The sequence below is a fragment of the Hoplias malabaricus genome, chromosome 15 (assembly GCF_029633855.1).
Source record: "Hoplias malabaricus isolate fHopMal1 chromosome 15, fHopMal1.hap1, whole genome shotgun sequence".
Classification (NCBI taxonomy): domain Eukaryota; kingdom Metazoa; phylum Chordata; class Actinopteri; order Characiformes; family Erythrinidae; genus Hoplias; species Hoplias malabaricus.
In genome coordinates this window covers 16931400-16955762 of record NC_089814.1, presented here as the reverse complement: position 1 = coordinate 16955762, position 24363 = coordinate 16931400, and the positions used below count along the sequence as shown (strand labels likewise).

Genomic DNA, 24363 nt, shown 5'->3' with positions numbered 1-24363 from the left:
TTATGGGAATAATTTCTAAACCTAAATCTAGACTAACACTAACATTTCCAAATGGTTTTTCAGCACTAGATCAAATATTAATTAATCCAGCCCTGTGTGTCATTACCCTGCCAAGGGGAGGGGAATAATTACTTACATTTACGTAACAAATTGCCTTAGTAGAATAAGATGAAAAATTAAGATAAATGTGGGTGGAAAAGTCTCCTTTGTATTTTCAAATGTAATATTTTACTTCAGCATGAGGTATAAAGTTCCCTTTTTGTATTTTATTTGATAGTGGTATGTTTGTATTACTTTGTGATTGGTCATTCCTTTTTTAATTCCCTTTAATATCCACCCAAGCCTGCTTAATAAAGAGGAAAAAAATAGCTTAGCAAATTAGAGTTCCTTACAGAATTTCTTGTCCTTCTTGTGTTTGGAAAGTTATTGTTTTCTCTGCATTACAATCTGAAATGTAGTTTACAGATATTCCTCAGGGGATGATCAGAAAGTCATGTAAAATGTGTTTGAGTAGCCAGCATTACCGTGTCACCAGCTGTGAAGGATGGAATCAGAAAACAGGATAACGAAATATAACTCCTTTATTGTAAGATGCTGAACAAAAGCCTAAGAAAATATCCACTGAAACAATTAATTTCATGTATTCAGTAACAACAGGATTAGTAAGACTGGAATAAACAATAAATCATGTCAAATTTATGATCAGCCATAATTATATTCTTGACACATATGTCTTAGTAAGCTATTTTATATCAGCTCATTCATGTTAATGGAAAAAAAACATTTTAAACAGAAGGGTACAATTGGAACTGGAATGTAGTAGTCAGTCTGACATATTACTGAGACAACAATCTTTTTCATGTTGAGACATTGTCTAAAATAGAGAACAGTAAATGTACTAGTGTGTTGTATATGTGAATCTAGTCCACAAATTGATGTGAGGTTCATGTTAAAATAACTATTTAAATAAATATATAAATAAACACAGCTGTTGTCTAAATTGGCTGAAAAAATAATCAGATTTGATCATAAAAGCATGACTGGTGTATCCCTGTTTAGGTCTGTAACACTATTAAATGTAACATTTAAGTGTTAACGTAAAGATGAAACATGGGAAATGTTAGCATATACATTGTTATATGTGTATGGAAGTACATCCCACATTATCTACAACAGGTGCAGATTTGGCCAATGATGCAGTGCCGTATGCATGGAACCCATAAGAGTAAGGCATTAGTGGCTCAGTTGATTAAAGCTCCACAGTATAAGTGATATGACATAATATTGCAGTTCTGTAGTTCCTCAGCTGGTTCTGGATGGATTTCAGCAATGTTTAACTGTTCCCAGGAAGCAGAAGAAAATAAACTGGAGGCTTAGGATGCTTCATTTGGCCTTATCAATAAAATGGAGAATAATCTTTAATGAGTATGAGTTTTTTTTGTTTGTTTTTTTAAGGAATATGCTGTTCCTTAACACCTAAATGTTTATACTAATACATGAATTTTCAACATATACACAACAAGGACTTAATAAGCATCTCCAAAACAAATGGTTGAAATTAAACTACATAATGATAATTCTAAACACATTAATTTAATGAAAGGATTATATTGCATAATCATTTCAGTAGCATGAGCCTATAGTTCCAGCAGACGGCAAGATGAATTAATAGAATAATGCAAATAAACCTTGCTCCATTAACATGAAAATACCTGATGGCAAATATTCAAATCTGTGTTGTCGTTAACAAGGCAGTGCCTTTGGCCATTAAACAAACCAGGTCTATGTAGTCAAAAAGGCAATCTTTTTTTCATAGGCCTGCCTTAACACTCAGGCAGTGGAGCATTTAGAGTCCTCCATAATCTCAGCATCTCTTTGGGGCTCCGCTTATGCACCAGAAGTACTCTACGGTAAGCACATGGCTTCTCCCTATCTGCCTCTGGTAGGTCAAATGTCAAAAACCCTTGGTGATGAATAGGGGATATGCCTAGTCTATGAAGGCACATGCCCAAGTACACATCATCAATGGGGAACAAACTGACCCATCGAGAGACAATTCTGAGCCGTGAGGCCAGGGCACCGGAGTACACCACTCCTCCTCCGCCTGCGTAAGTTGGGTACACACCTTTGTAGAAACTTTCAGGTATGTAATATTTTGTGTTGACCTGGATACTGGGCCAAGCATTGGTAATCACATCCCCTACAAGAAAATCCTCTTTTCCTTTGGTCCTGTTACTTCCGTCTTGAGAAGGAAAGATGTGTTCCTTCAAGTAGTCCAGGAGAGCTCCTGTCCTGACAAAAACATCATCATCTCCTTTGAAAATGAAGTGGGCATGCGAGCAGTGTATGGACAGCCAGTCCCAGAAGAGCAAGTCCTTCAGTGTGAGGTTGAAGAAAGTGTCTCTGAAGTCCCACTGAAGGATGTCTTTATGATGGCTGCTCTCCAGCTTTAGGAGTGCTGCTAGGTCTGCATGGGGGCCTGTTGTTGCATCTTGCCTTCCAAGTAAGAAGACAGTGCGTACCCGCCACCTATTCCCTCCTGTGTCCTCTGTTACCCAGCCACTCCTCCCCCATGTTTCCCTGATGGCCTGCCTGTTCTCAAATTGCCCCACCTGGGACTTGATTGCCATAAGTAGCAATGGTGCCTCTTTTTCATCATCTTGATCAGAACACAGGTCAGGCTGGTCTATCATGAGGCTGTAGTGTCTGCAGTGCATTGACAAGACAAAATCCTGCATCTGTTCAGACATAGTGTTAAAGTCAGGCAGTTGGGATGCCCACAGATGGTCAGGATGACATGAAGGAAAACCATCAGTCTTGTGCATGTAATTAGGGTCAGTGTTCGGACCCATAAGCTCTGTGTGGTTACTTCTTAATATTGGGTTATGTTGTCGATCCTGGAGATGCTGGAAGCGGTTCCACAAAGCCCCCTCCACCAAGTGCAGATTCCAGAAATTGGTAAGTGGATGAGGGGCTAGATCTCCAGAGTTTGATGAAGCTCCAGAGGCTACGAAGTGAAGAGGAATTTGGGGTTCTGGACGGTAGGAGATGGCTACAAATATGGACACCATGATGTACACCAAGAGATGACTCATCATCACAAATGGAAGAAGACACAGGCACAGGGCCCTTCCACTGCACCTGCATCGTGCCATCGACTGAGAGAAGAGAAAATTGTGATAATGAGTATTATTATGGTGGTTAGACATATTCATAAAATGTCTTTGCATTCAATTGCGTAAGTAAGGTGAAGATCTAAATAACACCAGTTAGATCTCTAGAGATCTCCTCCGTCATCCTTCATTGCCTTAACTGTCTGGGTGGGAGGGATGGCACATACTTGAAAAACATGTATAGGTGTTTCTTTCAGTACATCACTGTGAAGCCTAGACCTGAACATCATAGAATGAATTAAACAAAAGCAACCAAACCTAAGTCTGAATTTGGAGGTAGGGTAGAATGTCGTTTAAAAAAAAGAAAAAAAAAAAAAAAAAAACACAAAAAGCAAGACTTCCGAAAAAATGGAAGCTGTAATAAAAGCACAGTGTTTATATAATTTTCTACATTACTATATAGGTGTTACTTAGGCTTCTGTGTCATTTGGTAAATATGTTTTTTGTTTGTGGGTCCAAACCCTACCCTGGGTCATTGTCTGTGAGGAGTTTGGTGCATCTTGCCTGTGTCTGTGTGGTTTTATTCCAGGTTTTCCTCAGAGAGGCTAAAACCCATGTGGATTGGTTATTCAAAAGAGTGTCTATACACTGGCAGCACGGTGGCACAGCAGGTAGTGTCGCAGTCACACAGCTCCAGGGACCTGGAGGTTGTGGGTTCGATTCCCGCTCCGGCTGACTGCCTGTGATTCTCCCCGTGTCCGCGTGGGTTTCCTCCGGGTGCTCCGTTTTCTCCCACAGTCCAAAAACACACGTTGGCAACTCAAAAGTGTCCTTGTGTGTCTGTGTTGCCCTGTGAAGGACTGGCGCCCCCTCCAGGGTGTATTCCCACCTTGCGCCCAATGATTCCAGGTAGGCTCTGGACCCACCGCGACCCTGAACTGGATAAGTGGTTACAGATAATGAATGAATGTCTATACACTCTCAGAAAAAAAAGGTATGGTGGAGGAACATTATTTATCACTAAAGATACAAACTTTTAATGGTACAGTGTACTCCAATTAAAAACGTGTCTCCCAAAAATATCTCCCAAATTTACAGGAGAAGGGAAAAACCTTCTTAACATTCAATAGATATTATAATAGAAAATAATAGAAAATAATAGATAATAGAATAATAGAAAATATTTTATTCAAAGTAATTTTTGGATATTTCTATTGGTTCACAATGTGAAGGACAGCTGCTATATTTTAATGATGTAGTAAACTAAAAACCCACAGAAATGGAGATACATGTTTTTAACTGGACAGTGATGACTTTCTTCTCCAGCAGGGGAGGCGAATATGTTTAATCTTTTATTATATAACTGAAATAAAAGGACATAAGTCCTGGAGATGAAATGGAGTCCACACAATTTTAAAATCTAAAATCATTATAGAATAATGGACAATAATGTTCCTTGAGGGTAACCACCACAGTGACAGTTTTTCTTATAGTGTAGGTATGAGTGTATAAGTAAGTGTTTGATAAACAGGTGCCCGGTTCCTGTTTGTTCCTGCCTTGAGCCCAGTGATACCAGGTAGGCTCTGGACCTGCTGTGACCCTAATCAGCATAAAAGCAGTTACAGAATATTAAGGTTTTTTACTTTTTTCTGGCAGTGAAAATTAACCACTTGTATTTACAACCTGTTTTGACAGGAAAGCCATAAATAAAGAGTGCACAGTATTATAAATACACAAGTTTTGATCTTATCCCTAATTTTCAAAGCTGTATGAACATAGAGATATCTGTTTTGCCAAAGCTGGTGTACTTAAGTCTTGAATACCTGGCCCTAGTGGAGTGAGAACCATTAAGAGAAATTCCCGAGGGGATTCTGTCTCCATGGTGTGGCTCTAGGCGGCTCATTATCTCTGCCTGTCTTGGCATGGTCAACAGCATCATGTTGCCCAGGATATTTACGTCATGTACCTCAAGAGCACATTTACACAGCAAAATGGCAACACCTTATGTGCTTACCTTTGGAACGTGCAAAGATATAAAGGATGCATGTTTATTATGAAGTATTTTATATACAATCAGTTTATAGACTTCATATATCGTTGCTGTACTAAATAAATAAATAAGCGAATGATAAATAAATAAATAATGTGTCTCCAAAATAGTAATTTTATAAGAGAAGGAAAAAATTTCTTAATTCCCTAATTTTCAAAGGAAGTCAATATAAAAAGATTTTATTCCAAGTAATAATGGAGCATTTCTATTGGTCAATTCACCATGACATTTTCACACAGTGTGAAACACCGCTACTGTGTTCAAATGATGTAAAAAAAAAAAATTGTAATATACACCATTATTTATTTATTTATTGTTTTAATGTACCTCCTGGATTCATTATTTCGGGACACACACACACACACACACACACACACACACACACAAAGTGACACTTGACCACAAAGAACTAGAGTTAACTTTGATCACATTACCTCCTAATAATCAGCTCCAGTCTCCGTTATCCTTTCATGGAGGAACTGTCACTTATCAGGAATTGTCTTTTGCAGGTTCTCTGGTTCCTGTCTTCCAAAAAACCTTAGATGCGTATATCTTCTCATGCTGAACTCCAACCTTCTATCAGAGTACACGGCGGAGGCTAAATTCCTGTTGTTATTAGCACTAGAAAGTATGAGACCTTGAATGAGATGTGTAGCGCTGGTAGTGAGGAGTTAAACGTCGCTGTTAAAAAAAAAAATAAAAAACTCGAGCTCCACTGCATCTCCTCTGGTTCAGCGGCGCGATGAGGATGTCGTGACTCACGTGACCCGCCTCCCTGAGGTACATTCAGGTATAAACCGCCCTTCAGGCCTTGTGTGTTCCTCGATGTAAAGCGAATAGTAAATAGCTAGCCTTTGAAACTACTCGTTTATACTAAATGCTATACTATATTGTTAGGCAAAGGACCCTATATGTCTTAGTTTAAACCAAAAATAGGTGAGTTAACAGTATTTCCCATTACATATGAAAATAAATAGCAGTGAATGCTCAAAAGATATTGGGATATTTCTTATCCTGCAGTGGCCAGAGCATCAGAAACTTTCTGTTCCGATATCACAGCCTGCCTTTCCGTTGATCATTTTACCAGATGTTAGCAAGTAGTTTGGACTGTGTTGAGAACAGTATTTCTTATGAAAAATATACACATTCTGGGTACTATGTTCAGACAATATTAATTATCCAATTATTAAAATGCCAAACTTATCACCAAGTTCCAGTATCATCCATTAGAAAATGACAATAGTCTGTTTGTCAAATTAGACTTTGGGATGTGGCTGCATGCGCAAGGGAAACTATTCATCTACATCTAATTAATTTGGTTTGTGAAAGCAAAATTACTGTTCTTCGAGATCTTATTATTTAATCCTACATCTACTGCTCTAACATTCACTACTGGTGCCCTCTTACTATGTTTTTGTCTCCACACACACACTCATGAATTCTAAAACCTCTTGCCCTAGTTTTTTACATCCCTCTCAGGCACACAAGCATTTTGGCATTGTTCTATCAGTCTAACTTTAAAGCAGAATAGGTCTGGGCCTGTGTGTCCAGAACAAGCACTCCCTCCACTCTGGTCAGCTTCTCTCTTGACAGTGAGATGATTGGATTGTAGTGAGGGCAGCAGCAGCTTGGCTGGGGTTTTGGACTAATGAAGACCCTGGACTTGAGTTTGATTGTGTTACACTATGTGCTCTGTGTGTGTGAAGTCATAGCTCAGCATCCTATTGATTTAAGCCCCTCAGGGCATTAAATCACAGCACACAGCAATCACACAGCACAACAGCCAACACTTATGTAACTACAAGCTAAAATGCTGAATTGTCAATGGCAATCTAACAAAGCTCATTGACTATAACACAAGAGCCCAATAATTTCCAAACTGATGCTCCCCTTATCACACTTTGATTTTGAGCTGGCTGTTGGTTGTGGGTTTATTTTATTGTTTCCTCTGATACAGTGCTATTAAAGTGATGCAAGGTTAGTTTTCCTGTGTAATAATTGTGCTGATGACAACTACCTTCATTTTGCAAAAGAAGCTCAGACACAGTGTATTGGTGATTTGATGTAAAAAAAATGTATTTCAACAAATCATTTCAGTTTTCCAGAAATCTCATAATGGTGGACAGTTCTGTGGTAAATACAGCCAGCCAAGTGGGCAGTAACCACTCTTTCTTAAAGAGGTAAATCATTCTCATAGACATTTCTGCTCATATTCAGTTTCTAAAACCGTTTAGCATTGTTGCTTTAGATCAATATCACAGTCACTCAATCACAGTAGGTTTTAGTTTAAAAATAAATAAATAAAAAGCAACAAAAGCCCTCCTATCAATTCACAATGATAAAGCCTATGAGACTCATAAAAATAAAGGTGCCAGAATTGCTCTTGTGGAGTGATACCATAGAAGACCAACTTTTGGTTCCCTATGGAACTTTGCAATAGATGACGCTTCAAAAAAAAAAAAAAATGTACATATGTTTTAATACTTTTTACTATTTTTTTTTCTATAACTTCATGTCCAAGCATAGATCCATTAAGGAACCTTTATTTTTAATAGTGGAGGACAAAATGAACATGAGAACATAAGTCTAATTGTACCCAAGACTCTGCAGCATGGACACTGAAACGCCAGTTTTATGGGGGGAGATGGGAGGGTTGACATAATAAATTACAACATGCATTCCAACATTATTCCAGTCATCTGTAAATGACAGTGACCTTACACATCTATAATATCTCTATCAAAAGAGTTACTGATAAAATTGCAATGATCAGACAAATACATTGTCAACATATGAAAATATAACGCCATCTCATGAGAATCATTATTCAGCAGTTGAGTGGAAAAATCAGCACATAAAGTATAAAGATACAGCAATGCAATACAACACCGGCGCGGGGATTAGAGCTGGAATAACTTCATATCACCCAGCGAAGCAAGGGAGGAAGGGTAAGACACTGATAATGGGACAGCACTCGTCACGTTATCCTCCAGGGCACTTCTTTATCTTCCACAGACTAAGGTTGTGATCATCATGAGTTCATAAAAAGTCACTCTACATTTTGGCACAAGAACTTAAGATTGTAATCTTAAAAAAACAGGCATAACGTACATGAATAAATATAAAGTCACTGAAACAGACACAGATATACATGTCTGAGCAAATTATACACACCAATTTACATTTAGATGTTCTGTATTATGTGCAAAGAAACACATAGCTTAAGAGATCAAACAAGACAAACCTTTCCAAAATGGATTTAGTGCTCATACATCTCTCAAGAATAAGATGTATCATTCATTTTAGAGACAGAGGTGATGTCAGAAGTCCCTTACTACCACATTTCCCGCTTCTCTTGTCTGCAATGGAAGGCATGATTGACTTAATAGAGATGTAATCATTTTTAATGACTGGAAGAGCAAACCTGTGGGAAAGAAGGCATTGTTTCATTGTGGCAGGCTTATGGTGAGTTTTTTTTTGTGAATGATGAATACTCAAGGCCTGAGGTTGGGATTTTAAGAAGAAATGGTAGGAAAGATTCATCCTCAATTCACCTTCCTTCCATTTCTCTCTCTATCTATCTCCCTGACATATAAACACACACCCACATTATACTGCACAAACAAATTCAAACAATGTCAAGAGCTCCAAGAAATCACAATGTGAATTTCCTCTCTACTATTAGGTGCTACACAGACTTGGAAGACAGTTTCTATATCCAAAGGCATTTTTGGATTTTCATTTTCACTCCTAAAACAAAGACTGTATGTATATACCCAAGCAGGGAGGAGCAACTGGCAGTTTTCAATTAAGAAAAAAAATAAATAAATAAAAAAGCACAATGTTCCAAAGGTATACAGATCACCTTATTTGTTAAGAAATAATGTCAATACTTGGAACCAACAGCCTTGGGACCACTACAGCGAGTACAAATATTCAAGTTTAAATGCTTATTGTGTTGTCCATAATATTGAAATTCATCAGCAGCATCTTTTTCTGGAGAAAGATCCCAGAGTTTGGTCTGGTTGCTCTGAGCCCTCTTAAACAACTCAACAACACTCAGTAGCCTGCACATAGTTTAAAGATCTGAGGGGGTACATTTAAATTGGCATAGGAATCATTGCAAGATTGAATGGTTCTTTAAACCTTTAACTTAAACTTTCTCTAACCTTCAATCAAAACATTTCTAGAACCTTTAAATGTTTTGAAATAATAGAAAATAATATTGTATACCAGAGTTCGATATCCATTCGAATGGGATGGCAGTTCTCCTTCTATGCTTTATGCCTCCATGTAAAACACTTCTACACTCTTTAGAAAAAAGGCGTTTTTGAAGAATCCATTGTGGAAATGAGTTGTTCAAGATTTAGAACCTTTACAAAGTTCAGGCTGAAAGTCATCACAGGTTTAAGACTTTCCTAAAGATGTACATCCGAGCCAAGTACAGAATTTTTTTGTGTGTATTGGTATATTTTTTACTAATATATTTAATAGCTCAGCAGACAAGCATGTCTCATTTGCACTGAAATGCAAAGTGGAACCTTTGTTCTGGGGAGAGCAGATTAGTAGAGAGGTGGGTGAAAGCCCCCTGCTTCAGTGAGACAGATAAGAGCTCAGAGAAAGCAGACGAACCTCCTGCACGAATCAAGACTAATGAGAGGATACTTCAAGGACTAAGGCTAAGAACTTGACTATATGCAGGAAGGAGAAGAAAGCTTATCACAGTGAACTGAACAAATCCTGGTCTGTTTCACAGATTATACTTCCACATAGTAAAAAAAGAAGAAAGAAAATGCAGAATGGTGCATAGTGCCAGAAAAAAGAGCCCGAGTACTCGTAATAATTAAGGAACTAAGAGGAGAAAATGTGAACTATGGACCAGATGGGAAGAGAACTGAGGAAGAGAGAAAATGGTGGATGTTTTCCACAGTTGGTCGTTAAAAGCATGTGATTTGCCTTCTGTCCTGAGAGCTTTATACATCTGGTTTATGCAAAAAGGCCGCCATGAAAATGAGTGGCAACAGAAACAAATTAGCCATTATGTCTCTAATTATTAAACATGCTACTCACCTATGAGTTTAGACTAAGCATAAAGTATATTAAAACTTGCTTATTTGTTATATACAATATATTTTGAATTTTAATGAAGGAGGCTAGTGTTCTTGCTAAACTTGATAAACACTGAAAGATTCAATGCACTGTAAACAATAAAAAAAAAAAAAAAAAAAAAAAAAAAAAAAAAATAGGTTAACATCTTCCAAAATGTGAAAATAAGCATAAATACGGTTGCCTCTGCTGGCCATTCTGAACATGTTTGAATGAGGTATTTTGAGTTAGGTATTTTGACCAAAGCATGAAATTAAGACCCCAGGAAACTGTGTTAAAGGGGTATAATTTGTCCCCTTTCAATCTTTTGAATTAACTCAGAATAGAGAATGCTAGTTTTAAATAGTGCCTCTGAAGGACCCCCAAGTGACAAACATTTCTATGCTTTGGCACTATCATCAGCAGATTGCAAATTTACATCAAGGTTAGGCCTTGGGCTATGTTCTCCCCCAAGCAAGATGACAGTAGTTCATGGATGAAGCTGTGGCTGGATTCACATGTCTTACAGAATCGGATGTTAGCCTTCACCCTTCCTACATAATAGCATCATTTGATTAGGGGAAACCTAGCTTGTGATGGGAATTGGCAATGACTATTTTGTAATGAAGGGACGAAAAACATTTACCCATGACATGAAGCCTTGAGATAAAATCTCAAATAAATGGGAGAGTCCCTCACACTGAGCATGAAAGGGGTTTCTGTGTAATAGGGGTTTTCACATGTGTGAGTGAGAATTGGCAGTGGGAGGAAAAACGGAATAAAAATCCAACAAAAAATGTAAGTGATTTCAGCTTATAAGAAAACAACCATTTTTTCTTAGTAAGCCTGACTGTTCAGACACATTTCTATCACAACGGTGCAGTAACTTTTGACTAAACTTAAATGTGAGAAACTATGTAGGAGGCTGTAAACCACCTAACTTTACATTTTTTTTACAGTGTGAGTAAAATCACGTTTTTACCTCAAACAACACAGTTCAAATCCAGACAGTCATAGATACACACGGGGATGTGCAGCATCCATTATTAACTTAAAACTTGATTTGTTGGAATGATAGAAACCTACACTTATGATCCCATGGAATTATTTAAAATGTAATGAAACTGAAGAAAATCTTTCAAAGTGGTACTATGGGCAGAGTAATAAGAAAGTTGGTGAGATCTCATGATCATTTCCTTCATTTGGTGCTAACAGTATACTGTTCCATTAGAAATATAATAACCAATAAATGAAAAATAAAAAAACAAAACATAAAAGGTGCTTATAAAATAAAAATCTGTACTCTTGCTGTCAGGTCAGCAAAGCTTTTCAAATGCTTTGACAAAAAGTCCACAAATTAAGCAAGAAAACTAAAGCCCACAGGATCCACCATTGTTCTTCTGTTCACCATGCTTGAGAGACAATTACCACTGCCTTCCTCTTTGTGAAATATTATAAAACAATGGCAAATCACCTTTTTTGCTCTTCATACTTTAACATCTTTGGAGATGATTTTGCAGATAATAAAAGCTAAAGTTCCAGCTTAAATGTCCAGTCATGAAACAAAGTCCGCTGGCCTAGCTTTAGTTACCATCATTATGCACTTCTATTGCACATCTCCCACACAAGGAATAAAGATAAAAAAATGTAAAATTGTGGATCAATAACAAAAACTGTAATAAAATTAAATAAATAAATAAAACTCAAAATAAAACTTGATGTCTATGTTGAACTTTCTCAATATTTTTTTCAGCAGCCAACCATTAGATAATCATGACCACTGGGATAAAAAAAAAATAAAGTGCGTTGGAACTCCCTATTGAATAGATCGGTCTAGAAAAGTTCTTTGCACAGTGGAGAAGGTGTGAGAAATATGCTACAGTTTTTGGGTCTCAACATGGTATATTTTTTAAATCCACAGTTCTGAAAGACTTGCCACGTCATTGTGTCTTTTTCTGTGCTTGACGGCCAGGTCGTTTGCTCTTATGCTGCATCTAAGCTCAGCCCCATTCCATTGAGATTCTATCAATAATAATTTTTATAATAACAGAGTAGTAATGCATTGGTATGTAATACTTGTAGCATTATAAAACTTGGCACATATTTATGAACAGAGTATCACTGTGAGGTTAGTTATACAAACACACGTTTGCCTACTTCTTTTAAAGCACTATTATTATGTGACCAAAATACTCAAAGAGTGGAGGTACTCCATTTTAAATTTGAACAATATCCTCTCCCTTCTCCTGTCACCTCTGTTGCATCCTCCCTAGATTGCTTTTTTATCTGATCTATTTTTGAACATCTCATCACTACAGACAACCCACATAAACACTTTGATGTAAATCTATTTTTGCTAGCAACTGAGCAGCCCTCTCTTCCTTCTCCCACCTCCTCTCCTTCTTCTCTTTCAGGCTCTCTCAGACTTGTGTCTCTAGGCCACTCAATTTGGGGATCAGGATTCTTGGGGTAACCCCAGAGTTGAGATCTCTCTCGAACTCCAGGAGCTGCCCCATGAAGTTGAGGTTTGGGGACACCACTGGCCGTCGACTCCGCACATACTTGTAGGCATCGGTCATGGTCATAAGTGTATGCTTCATCAGGTAAGCGATGACGATTGTCGCTGAGCGGGACACACCTGCTTGGCAGTGAACCAGCACACCCCGCCCACTCTGATGAGCCTCCTCTGAAAAACAATAGGCAAAACAATAAAATTATGGCATATGTCAACAGTTATGCTCCTCGTATAGGGAACAGGGCACACAAACCTAAGAAGGGTGGTTAGTAGAGTATGTATTACATTCACAGCATATGGTATACACTCTATAGTGACTAAGTATTTATATTAATTTATATATATTAAAAATATATATTTGCATAAGTAAATTTAAAAGAATACTAGACAAACAAAACAATAGAAATATCACTGAAATATATTTGAAATGTATAATATACACTTTTTAAAACTTTTCTTAGCTTTTTTTGCAGACAATAACTGCAATATATAATCTTATTATTTTTTTTTTTTTGCATATCGTCGCTGTCCTATTAAAACACGTATCTCCTTTTTTAGCGGTATTTTACATGTGTTAAATATGGGCATTAATCTCTATCTGATCATAGCAGCAAATATCAAAATGACCAATGAAAAGTCACAAAGTTTCTTTAACAAGTATCTCCATTGGCTGCTAGACCTGTTCAACAAAACCACGTATCTCCCCTCCTCCCTGTTCTCCCAGTATTGTTTGAGTGTTCGTGCTAAAATTAACGACTGTTACGTTTACTCACGTGAAATATTAGACGAACTTGGCTATAAGTAATCACAATAAGTTTTAACTATGCTGAATATGATGAAGTATATTGATAGACTCTGCTTTTGCTAAAACATGCAGTGTTTTAGGAGAATGCACTGCAGGCTGTGGTTACAAGGAGGTGGACGTGACTCGTTGGAATTCACTAAAAGAAATACGCGTTTGCCAATATTTACTGTCTGCAATACACGCAAGTCCATTTTACATTCCAATAAAGATTTTTTACATTTCTGAGCTGTAATGGGTATAAATCCCATTATCTGTGCTTTATTATTTACAGTTACCATCAGAGAAATACAGTGTTTTCCTGTTCCTGAAAAGTTAGCTTTTTAGAGATACGTGTTTTAATTGGACAGCGATGATATATTGTCTTAAATTTTAATACCAAAACTCATCTGGTTCAAAAAGAGTGGAATCATACTGAATGAGTCTACACTGATTTAACTTTTTGCAACTGTTACATATGGCATATGTTTGCAATTGGCTGAACTGTTCACAGATTTCCACCATTACACAAGAGGTCCCTCCAGGTTCAAAGCTTGGACCATTATTATTATTATTTATTTATTTACATACTTAAATTTAGCCAGATCATACAAGGTTTTAATCTTAATTTTCACTGATATGCAGATGGCATTCTGTCTCCCTCACCTGTGGTATGCAACCTGGATGTCATTTATGACTACTTTCTCAAACTTTAATCTTACGTTTATTTTTACATGGTAAAAATCACAACTTTCACCTATGAAATCATGTGAAAATCCAACAAACTCTTTCCCCGTCCGCCGCGGAAATTCTTATTCATGCATTCATCTCCAGCCGTCTTTATTACTGCAACCCTTTTCTTGCTGGAATTATGGAATAATGAGGAGCTAATGCCAGCAAGGAAGGAGTTCCAGTAATTAAATATTTCTGATTAAATACCATATACGGTGAAAAATACTCATTTACAAGATCTTAAAAATCTAGCGCCTTCCTCTCTGTTTAACTTTCTTCTACTTTACACACATAAGCACACTTTCAGATCTTCTTCAGCTGGACTACTTGCCATTGTGACCAAGCCTTCACCAGACATGCTCTGGAACTCTCCCTCACCACAAATCCAACAGTCAGACTCTCCATCAATATTCAAACCCACCATTTACTCCTGTTTTTGTACTTGTGTTATTTTGTTCCATGTTCCTTTTATTGGTTTGATTTGTCTATTTTTTTTGTCTCTTCTTCCTGTCTCTTCCTTCATGTTCATTCCTAGTGTAATCAGCATAGCTTTGTCATTTAAAAGTGCTTTATAAATACCACATATTATTATTACAAATTATATGCAATGGAGACAACAATCAATGTTAATTTGCAGCAGAGCTATGCAGGTAGTCTGCAAAAGAAATTTTGTTGAAGTACATATTATTTATAACATTAAAAAAATGTTAAATTGCCTTATCCCCCCATACTGAATGTTTGTGGATTAATGTGCTATTTATGAAATCTATTTTCTGTTTTATTTATAGCTCTTTGAATGTCATATCTTATTTAAAAAGAACAGGAAGAGTCACAGAAGAAATACACTTGCACCCATCACCCTGTCAGGAAAAAAAATCCTCTTTGTGCGCGTGCATCAGAAAATAGATGCATAAAAGATGCACTGAGCCACAGAAGAACAAACAAAAAAACAAAAGATAGACCATAAAAATGTCTCACTTTTAACAAAAAAAAAATCTCCTCACCTATAAACTCAAAGACTTCCTCGAAATACTGGCGGAGGTTCTGCTTGCTGTTGTCAGTGGCAGGGAGCCTCTTGTAGCGCACCAGACCTGTATCCACATGGTAGAGAGGCAGGTGGGTAGTAACGTTGACCACATAGCCAATGTTTAGTCGAAGCAGCAAGTCCAGGTCCTGTGCATCCCTCTCGTTTCCCAGGAAGAGGAAAGGTAGAATGGGGCTAACCACTGCATTCTCCACATCGGGGGTCATCACACTTTCATCTGACAGAGATGCAGGGAGGGAGGAGGAAAGTGGGAGGGAGAGGTGCACTGGCGGAGAAAAACAAGAACTTTTCATTAAGTTGTCCACTGTGAGAAATAAATGCACCTCTTGTGTATTGGAGCTAGTAATTAGGCAAGTGTTGGGTTGAGGGTAATGTTAAAGAGATAAAACAACTGCAAATATACGTATCTATTGAATGGGGAACAAATTTTGCAATGGCATTTGTTCTGAATATGACTTCATGTTTATATAATTGCAATTACATGGAAGCATTACAAGGCATTAGACTATAAACATGTGGTCATAAAAAAATTAATTGTACAAACATTGCATTAAGATGTCTTTGGATATATAAATTGCCCATTAGTTATGGGCTAATTACACATATGACTCCAAGATTATAGCAAGAAATTAAAGGTGAGAGGGCAAGACGGAAACTTGCACTTTATAGACAGCCATAATTTGATTATGCTAAATACACTAGAATACTATACATGGGCAACAAACACAAAAGCCATGAAAGCCTAATGACTGAGCATATTAGGGTGGTGTTGAAGGAACTATAAGAACTTAATTTTGAAAAGAATGGGCACTTTATGAATTGAAAATAGCTGTTTATCTACCTATACAACACACATTGCCAAGAGCACAACACTGTATTTGTCAGATCTTGAACACAAATTTTCCTTGTCCTTACCTCTTCCATTTTCCTCCTCTTCTTGCTCTCTGTTGAGTGAGTTGAGGACCAAGTGAAGTGACTGAGCAGAAGGTAAGGAGTGTCCACCTTCCCTTTCTCTACCTCTGGGTTTGGGTTTAATGAGGGTGCCAGGAGCTGAAGGTGGAGGAGAAAAGGAGGGGGGAGACTCAGAAGGGGGAGAGCGAGGGGAAGGGGAACGTGGAAGAATATCATCATCTAGGCCATCTTCATCTCCCATTCTTGCATCTGCACCCTTGTTCCAGAGCCTCTTTAGAGAGTCATGGCCTTGATCTCTGCTGCTGCCTGAACCCATGAAGTCCAAAACTGCCATCTTGCCTTGCTGAAGCCTCCTGCGTCCGGCATGGTCAGTCAGTTGGGAACGGGTGAAATCTAGAAGGTTGCGACAATCCAAAATAACAGGACTAGTTCCGTTGCTGCCATTCTGGTCATGCCCCCCATAAGCCATTCCTGTTCCCATTCCCATCGCTGCACTGTGGTGGTTAGGTTGGGTTTTAGAGCGACTCATCTTCTTCGCAAGCTCCTCAGGCCAAATCGTACGCACACTGTAATCATCATCATCAGGTTGGTACCCTCCCATGGTTTGTGCCCCAATACTGTGGCCCATGTTCGGAGGCTTTGCTCTGTGAGGATTAAATGTCACAACTATGGGATCACTGCTGCAGTAGCTGCAGGTGGAGCTACCGGTCTGACTTGCTTTGGGGTTGCAGCCACTGACACAACTCTGAAGCGCACGTAAGGGGGCAGACGAGGAGAGAGGGGCACATGGTAGACAACCACCAACCAATTTCTTACGGAATGCAGCAGGACTCTCATAACCTCTACCTTCCCCAGAGCAGGATGCACAACCCAAGGGTCTTAGAAGCTCTGTGCGACAGTCTGAGACTGTGCTGTTGGATGATGAAGTATTTGTGGTGGAGGCTGTGGACAGACATCCTCCTAATGTCTTCAGTCCCATGTTGCCGTCACCTCTCTTATTTAAATGAGCTCCTTGGGCTTGGGAAAATGACGAGGCTGGACTTCCAGAAGCACCTTGACAGCCTGCTGTGTGACCTTTCCCTCCCCTACAACGTACAATTTTCCAACATCCACAGTTGAATGGACGAGAAAAGTCAATCGTACATGTGTGGTCTGGGCTAGGGAAGCCCCCTCGAGACGAGGTGGGAGAGAGGGGCAAGCCGTGGAGTATCTGGGGGCGTTGCTCTCTGGTACGGGAGGGACGGGTTTGACTTATGTGCTGGAAGGATGGAGTTGCCCGAAAAGGGACAGAGGATGGGGCAGGTGGGTAGTGGGTGTTTAGGATGGAAGCATGAGGTGATGGGGCAGAGCTATGGTGACGGGGTAGACTGTGGGGGTTGGAGGGCTGTTGGACAGGTCCCAGCTTGGAGTTCTCTTTGTTACCGACAGAAGGCACGTCCCTGTAGTTGGCAGTTGCAGAATGAGACTTTGATGTCAAGGTTTCCTCTCTTGATCGCCTAGGTTTTGATTGCTGTCTTTGGGCTGGAACAAATTCCAGGACCCCACCTGGTGACACCGCTAGCTGATTCTGATAGTGGCTACTGTGCTGGGTCTTGTTCTGGTGCCTCTCAGCTGGCTCGGAAGACTTTCCTCTGGGTTTCCTGTCACCTTGCCCTGAATCCACATGCAGAGAGACCCTCTTGCTTCTACTCTCTCTGATGCTCCCCCCTTGAGTCAAGCTGCTACTGTGTCCTTTGTCTGCTTGTGTCCCTCCTTTGTCCACAGATAGTTTAATGTCAATGGTATGTGTGTGCTTGTGAGGTCTGGGACCCAGAGTCACAGTCCCATTGCTGTGACAATGACTAGGGATCCGGGTGCTGTCCTCTGTGGTGCCACCTCTCTCGCCCTTGGCTCTCTGCACACGGGATATATGCCGGTGCCTGCATTCCAGGGACAGAGAGTTGGAGGGTGGATAGGGACGGGGTGGAGGAGGTTGGGGTTGTGGTGGGCGGGGTGGGGGCTCGTTGCGGGTAGTAAGACGTTGTGAGGAAGACTGGGAGGTGGTTGGTGGGGAGGACACGCGCAAGGCCAAGCTCTTAGGCCGCTGAATAACCACTATGCGCTCGTCAAGAGGGAGAGGAGGCATCTGGGGCTAAGCAGAGCTGTATATTTATAAAACAGATAAACAAAAAACAATGGTTGTGTTAAATTAATGATACTTGTTCATTAATGTATTTGAGAAATATATATACTCTGTACATATATGATACATTTAGACAGAAAATGTAGTATTAGTCACAACAAGCACATCTATACAAACAACTGTGATGAGTAATGCACAGAAGCTAATCATAGTTTCTGTTGGTCATCCACAATCTTCCTGTTAATAAAACACAGAAAACAACAGAGAAGAAAACATGGGATAAAACCACAGACTTGTCAGTTAAAAGACAATCCCCATAATACATTACTTAATAGCCCTCATTCACTAAAAAACGAAGAGGCTAGATTCTTGGCATCGATTGTTCAAGCACAAAATTACAGTCAACAGCCACGTGTAGCCAAAGACTAATTTGTAGGAGAAGGAACTTTAATATTATATACATCTTGACTTTATCTGGAAAAATGACAATTAATCTGCAAAATGTATCACATTAATTTTTAAATTAATTTAATTAATGAACCGTTTTATTGATTTTGGTCATAACGTTTTCCAGTAATTCAGTATTTTACAGAGTCTAGTAATGTATTAGCTGTTTTATTTAGGAATGTAAATACAGCGTCACGTCTGTTTCATTCAGAGGGTAGATTACATTTCATGAAAATATGTATTAAATCACTTAACTCTCACTCTTACATTAAGTTACTCTCTTTTTCTCCATCTCTCTCTCACACACACACACAGCTTGGCATTTGTCCTGTCCTACCTCACTTAATCCATCTATTTATTTCTTTAAAATGTGTGGAATATGGATGTGTTTTATTGTTCGAACAGCACTGGGGTACATTAAAGCTTTGTCATGTTTGAAGTGAAAGCACTGCCTGAAATGTTAACTCTGCAAATCAAGAGATTCTGATTCTAATATATCCCAAACTAAACTGAGATGTGATAATAAAGAAAACACAGGGTTTCCCCTAGCACCTTTGTCATGCATATATTACACTACACATTTCTTTATATCCCTCCCAAAACTACAAGGAAGTAATAGGCTAGCATTTTAAGTTGTGAGCAGTGTTGATTAATAACAGTTGATATTGTAATTAAAGCTATAACATTTTTAAATAGACAGATACTACCAATATAAATATGATTTCATTGTATTGATCTTACATTAATTCTTTTATTTTCATTTAAATATTCATTATAAAATGTTTCTGTTATTTTTAAATTTGTAATTAATTTGTTACTTTTTTTAATCGACAACCCCACACACACACATACATATGTATATGTGTGAGTGTGTGTGTGAGTGAGAGAGAGGGGGGGGGGGGGGGCGGGGGATGAGAGGCAGACAGAGAGATATTGAGGGAGATGGATGGGAGGTTTGGGACAAGCAATTCAAAATGTGACATGGCTGAATCAGCCATAGACCTCATGGGAGGGATACGCATGCAAAAAACTGCACTTCAGACGTACACATACACTCCACTCTAAGACAGAGTCATCACGCTGTGCTTTTAATCACACATGCCTACATCCACGCACAGAGCCTGGTGACGGTATCCTCATCCTTTCTTTTTTCAGCCTCGCCTTTTGTAGCCTGTGGTGAAGGGGGTGGTGGTTACATTGACCCAGATTTGTCATGGTACAAGTCAACATCACTCTGATCACTTTCACTCACACAACAAACACACCTTATCAGCATTACCACATGTAGACACACAAAAAAAACAACTGGGTAGTGAAAATTTTCCTTACGTTACATTGAAGCCAGAACAGCACACTCTTGCACAGCAGCATGCACTTGCTATGCAAGCGTACAGCCGACTCTGCATAATAAGTGCAACATCATCATCGGTTACTGTCCAAACACAACTGCTACAAACTGTTATCACATATCAGGCCACGTAAAGAGTAAACAGGTTCTCAAAAAAGTAAAACATGAGATAATAAATAAAGGCATAAATTTGTAAAATCATTAGTCCCATAGAAAACCACAGAGGAAGTAAATTAATTAGTGGTATATCATTTGTGGACATATCTCTGCTAAAACAGAGTCTGCTATTACAATACAACCTTCAAAATAAAGGTCCCGCCATAGTTTTTGACCTGTATATTGTTGCCCTGGAAAAAAGATAACAAACAAAAACTCTCTGTACAGTGAAAATATTCAGTTTTGGGGAAAACAAAATTAAATTCTTAACAGCTTTTTATTATGTGGAGCTTCTTTGGTACATGTCAATATTTGAAATAAAAGAGCTTGCTGTAGAAGGTAAACATTGTTTCAGTCCACGTTGTCCATACATGGAAAACTATGTTTTGAATTAGCTGATTTTGTGATGGAAATCAAGGGCTTTACTTACATCCTTCTATTTACTCTTCTGCAGTTTAGCTCCACTCATTGACGGTGAAGCTATTAAAGGAGCAATCTGTAACAAGCAAGACTGGAGTCCAAATTCAAAATTCTGAAGAGAATTGTCTGGCCTCTTCATTCCCAGATATGAAGCTCAAGCAGGTTGCCAGGTTGAGCAAAACAGAACTTACTCAAAGGAGCACAAGACAAGTTCAAGAAATCTAGATTTTCATAGCTAAAATAACTATGCCATAATCAACCTATTTGCACAGAAAAGGGCATCATTTGACTAAAATAAAGTCTGTGATGTCGCAAAACCCCATCTCTAATGGGAATTTCAGGCTTTGAAAACCACAACAAAGACGGAGGTAATTTAGGTGCTGTTTACTCATCATGTATTCAAGTTGTTTTGGGCTGAACACGGCTCTGTACCCCAGTTTTCTCAGATCAGTTTTCTTTTTTGCACATTCGGCTTTCGCTGGAAATTTGTCTGCCATCGGCCCATTTAACTTCTTCAAAACACCTCAAGGTAAAGTTACGAGCTGTTGTTGTGAGTCCGATAAAAATAAACATGAACGCAGCTGTAATTTAAGAGATTTTACATGCGGCGAGTTTTTACTGGATATGAATTATCTCTGCAATCCATGGTGATTGACATGTCTCTCTGGCCAATCAGCGCTCAATAAGGTTTACTCGTCGTGAATCAGTAACAACTCGGCACGGTTGGGACCTGGTTCCAGGGGCCAGGTACCAGATTTGGCCAGTGGAAAAGCAAAAGAGCCGAGTCGAGTAGAGTTGTGTAGGTTCCATGCAGTGGAAAAGTGCCATAATATTGACATTATTTGCCTGCTTATTTGAATGTTCTGTTGCAGCTTAAATAGCCAAATATGCAAGGCTGAAGAAATCTTTTGAAACACAGCTCTTATTCCTCAATTTCTTTGTTTAAAACACACAAACCACATATTTTATACCTTTAATCCTGCTGGGCTCTAAGTGTCTAAATCTTCAAAATACTTTGCCAAAAACACTCTTGTTTTACTTGATCTCTGGTCATGGATAATTGTATAAGGATGCCAAGACTTTTTAGGTCCAGTAGAGTCTCATGCTAATCTCTGTTCTCTTGCTTGCTAGCATCACTGCTGCATGCTGTTTGTCTGCTATTGTGTTTCATACCTGGCAACCCGGAATGTGGAAACAGTATTGGGGCTTGGGAAGTGGGTGGGATCCCAGGCCTAAACACAAACAGAGTTCCTCTCCAGAACGGACTCCCATCAAAAAAAAAACACACTGGCTGCAGCACTCAGAAATTACAATGATTTAACTCAGCACATTTGCCTCATCTCTAATGACACACCCTGGTCATTATATGATTTAGTAAAGTAAATGGATTACAGATTGTACCGTTAAATGCTTCTCGGTTTTTCTTCAGGGACAGGTTTTTGAATGAGGCACAACACACTGCATCTTATCAGAACATTGGTAATTTGTGTATATCAGTCTTCAAGGCAGAACCACAACAAAATCTGTTTTGTGTAAGGCATTAAGAGAGGTTGGAAATGGCAGTGAATAAAAGAATGTGACTGTTTAGTGTATAAAGTCACAAATATATCTCAGGGGAACCATTAAAGGGCCATGCATTGAAAATGTATTGATACTAAAGTAGTTCTTCTGAGCTGTATACTTACATTATTAGATACTGGTGAATAAATAGATAAAGAAAGAAAGAAAAAACAGTCCAGCTGAAAATGCCTGTGGCTCTCGCTTATCAAAGCTAAATGTTTACTTCCATTTTCACTTGATGTCCACTTCGAAGAGTCTTTTTTCCACATGCTCCACTCATCAACGGACAAACCGCCTGCGTCAGTGCAGCAGGCCTCAGCGACACTCGCTCTCGACTTACACAGAGGACCCTTAACTCACAGCAGCTTGCTTTTATACATTTCCCGGGGGTTCTAGCGTCAGAGATATCCAGCTATAGGCTGATTCACGCAGGGCGAACTGTGCATGGCGATAATAAATAAGGTGGAAAGCGGAGTAGGAAGGGATTTCGCGCATCGTCACACATCATTACACTCACACAGCTCCAGCCCCTCCGTCACCTTCTATCAGCGGCAGGAGATAAGCAGGGCTTTCTCTCTCAGCGAAGACGGGCCTTTGTTCCCAGGACTACTCCTAACTCAGCGCCTTCAGTTCAAACGACCAGTGCAGTCCTTACGTCAAGAAAATGAAGATGTCTGGCTGAGAGTCAGCATCGGATAATGTTCACTTATTTGAATTCGGTGATCTGCCTTAAATGCTGCTGTTATCTTGTAATTACCTCCTAGCTGGCGGTTAAATACGAGGTCGGTTTAAAGCCTAACAAGAGACCAACTGTCATTCGGACCGTCAACAACGGACTTCCAGTAAGAAACCGGCCAATTAGATCTCCACCTTTAATCTCCACATGCACTAATACCATTTAAGTCTTGCGCACCAGAATGTACCTGTTAGTCATTTAAGGTGGAAAGGTCATTCCAATAAGAGACCGTTTATAAGGCTGCATTTAAGAAGTGAGATTTTAAACGTGTGGTCTCCTGGACACGCCGTGTATTGACAAAATGAACTGTTAGGCCACGCTTTCACGCAGTTCTTGCGTCCACTGTATGCGAATATACCCGTAAAGAGGCGTGTAGCCAGACACATGCTTGCTATATGCAATATCAGATGGAATAAATAATCACAGCTTTGTAAAATAAGCACAGCCCGTGCGGACAGAAAGGCCTGAAAGATTTTGCAGTCATCAGGTCGGGCCATTATTGAACGCAGAAAGGGTGCGTGGCGTGCAGTGCTGGATTAAACAAAGAATGAAGGAAAAATACTTACGTTTCTCTCGGTTAAGTCCGCTGTATCGTCATTATTTTTAATCGCGTGCTCCTCCGGCCCCCGTTCCCCTCCGCTGCATGATTACATGGCTAGCTGCGTTTTCTTGCGTCCATCATTCTTATTGTAAATGAAGATTCATGCAAAATATTCCCTGTCTTCGTGGACGCTCAATCCGCGTGTGCAGGGTGCGCTACAACACCCCCAGCATCAACCATTTTGTCAGCGCGCGATTGTATGCATGAGTGTACGTATGTGGGTATATGTGGGCAGCACAGTATGACCGTAGACGCGCGTGAACGTGCGCCGTGTTGTGAAGCGCGTGCGCGCGCGGAGGAGAGGAGGGTAAAAGGGAGAGAAGGAGGATGGTAGGGACGAAGGTGGGGTTTGGAAATGCATGACATCATCCATGTCCAATGGAAGACACAATAAACGAAAACTACAAAGTGTTTGTGTATGAAAGCCAATCATCTGTATAAAAAAAGTGTAATTACAAACTGTCAGAAAAACTGTGGTGGTACCCTCATGGGTACATATTCGTACCTTTATTTAGGGAACATAATTGTGCCATTTTTATATTATATATAGTATATGTATAGTTATATATAACTGTGTAAAAAATTATATATATATATATATATATATATATATATATATATATATATATATATATATATATATATATATATATATTCACATCTGGGAAAGAGAGTGTAATGTGCCTTTGGGGAACCAAACTGCACTTTAAAACTACTGTTGTACCCCTAAAGGTACATTT

The 24363-nt window shown here is 39.1% G+C and overlaps 2 protein-coding genes across 2 annotated transcripts; both read right to left on the bottom strand.

Moving 5' to 3' along the window:
• Positions 1–1544: 1544 nt before the first annotated feature.
• On the bottom strand, positions 1545–3155 carry si:dkey-175m17.6 (N-acetyllactosaminide beta-1,3-N-acetylglucosaminyltransferase 2). The gene has a single exon (XM_066646670.1). It carries the CDS (start codon positions 3153–3155, stop codon positions 1824–1826), a length of 1332 nt encoding a protein of 443 aa, XP_066502767.1. The 3' UTR covers positions 1545–1823.
• Positions 3156–10443: 7288 nt separating this feature from the next.
• On the bottom strand, positions 10444–23845 carry si:dkey-175m17.7 (uncharacterized). Its single transcript, XM_066646159.1, has 4 exons — positions 23589–23845; positions 16237–18374; positions 15281–15586; positions 10444–12934 (listed from the first exon to the last, which is right to left on the bottom strand). The coding sequence occupies exons 2-4, from the start codon at positions 18356–18358 to the stop codon at positions 12669–12671; spliced, it is 2694 nt and encodes an 897-aa protein (XP_066502256.1). The 5' UTR covers positions 18359–18374; positions 23589–23845; the 3' UTR covers positions 10444–12668.
• Positions 23846–24363: the final 518 nt, after the last annotated feature.

Excerpts from the sequence above, each read along its gene's own strand:
- si:dkey-175m17.6 (XM_066646670.1), bottom strand. The coding sequence starts at position 3,155 with ATGGCACGATGCAGGTGCAGTGGAAGGGCCCTGTGCCTGTGTCTTCTT.
- si:dkey-175m17.7 (XM_066646159.1), bottom strand. The coding sequence starts at position 18,358 with ATGCCTCCTCTCCCTCTTGACGAGCGCATAGTGGTTATTCAGCGGCCT. Across the intron at positions 15,587-16,236 it reads AGAGGAGGAAAATGGAAGAG|TGCACCTCTCCCTCCCACTT; the intron begins GTAAGGACAAGG and ends TTTCTCCGCCAG. Across the intron at positions 12,935-15,280 it reads GGAAGTCTTTGAGTTTATAG|AGGAGGCTCATCAGAGTGGG; the intron begins GTGAGGAGATTT and ends ATTGTTTTTCAG.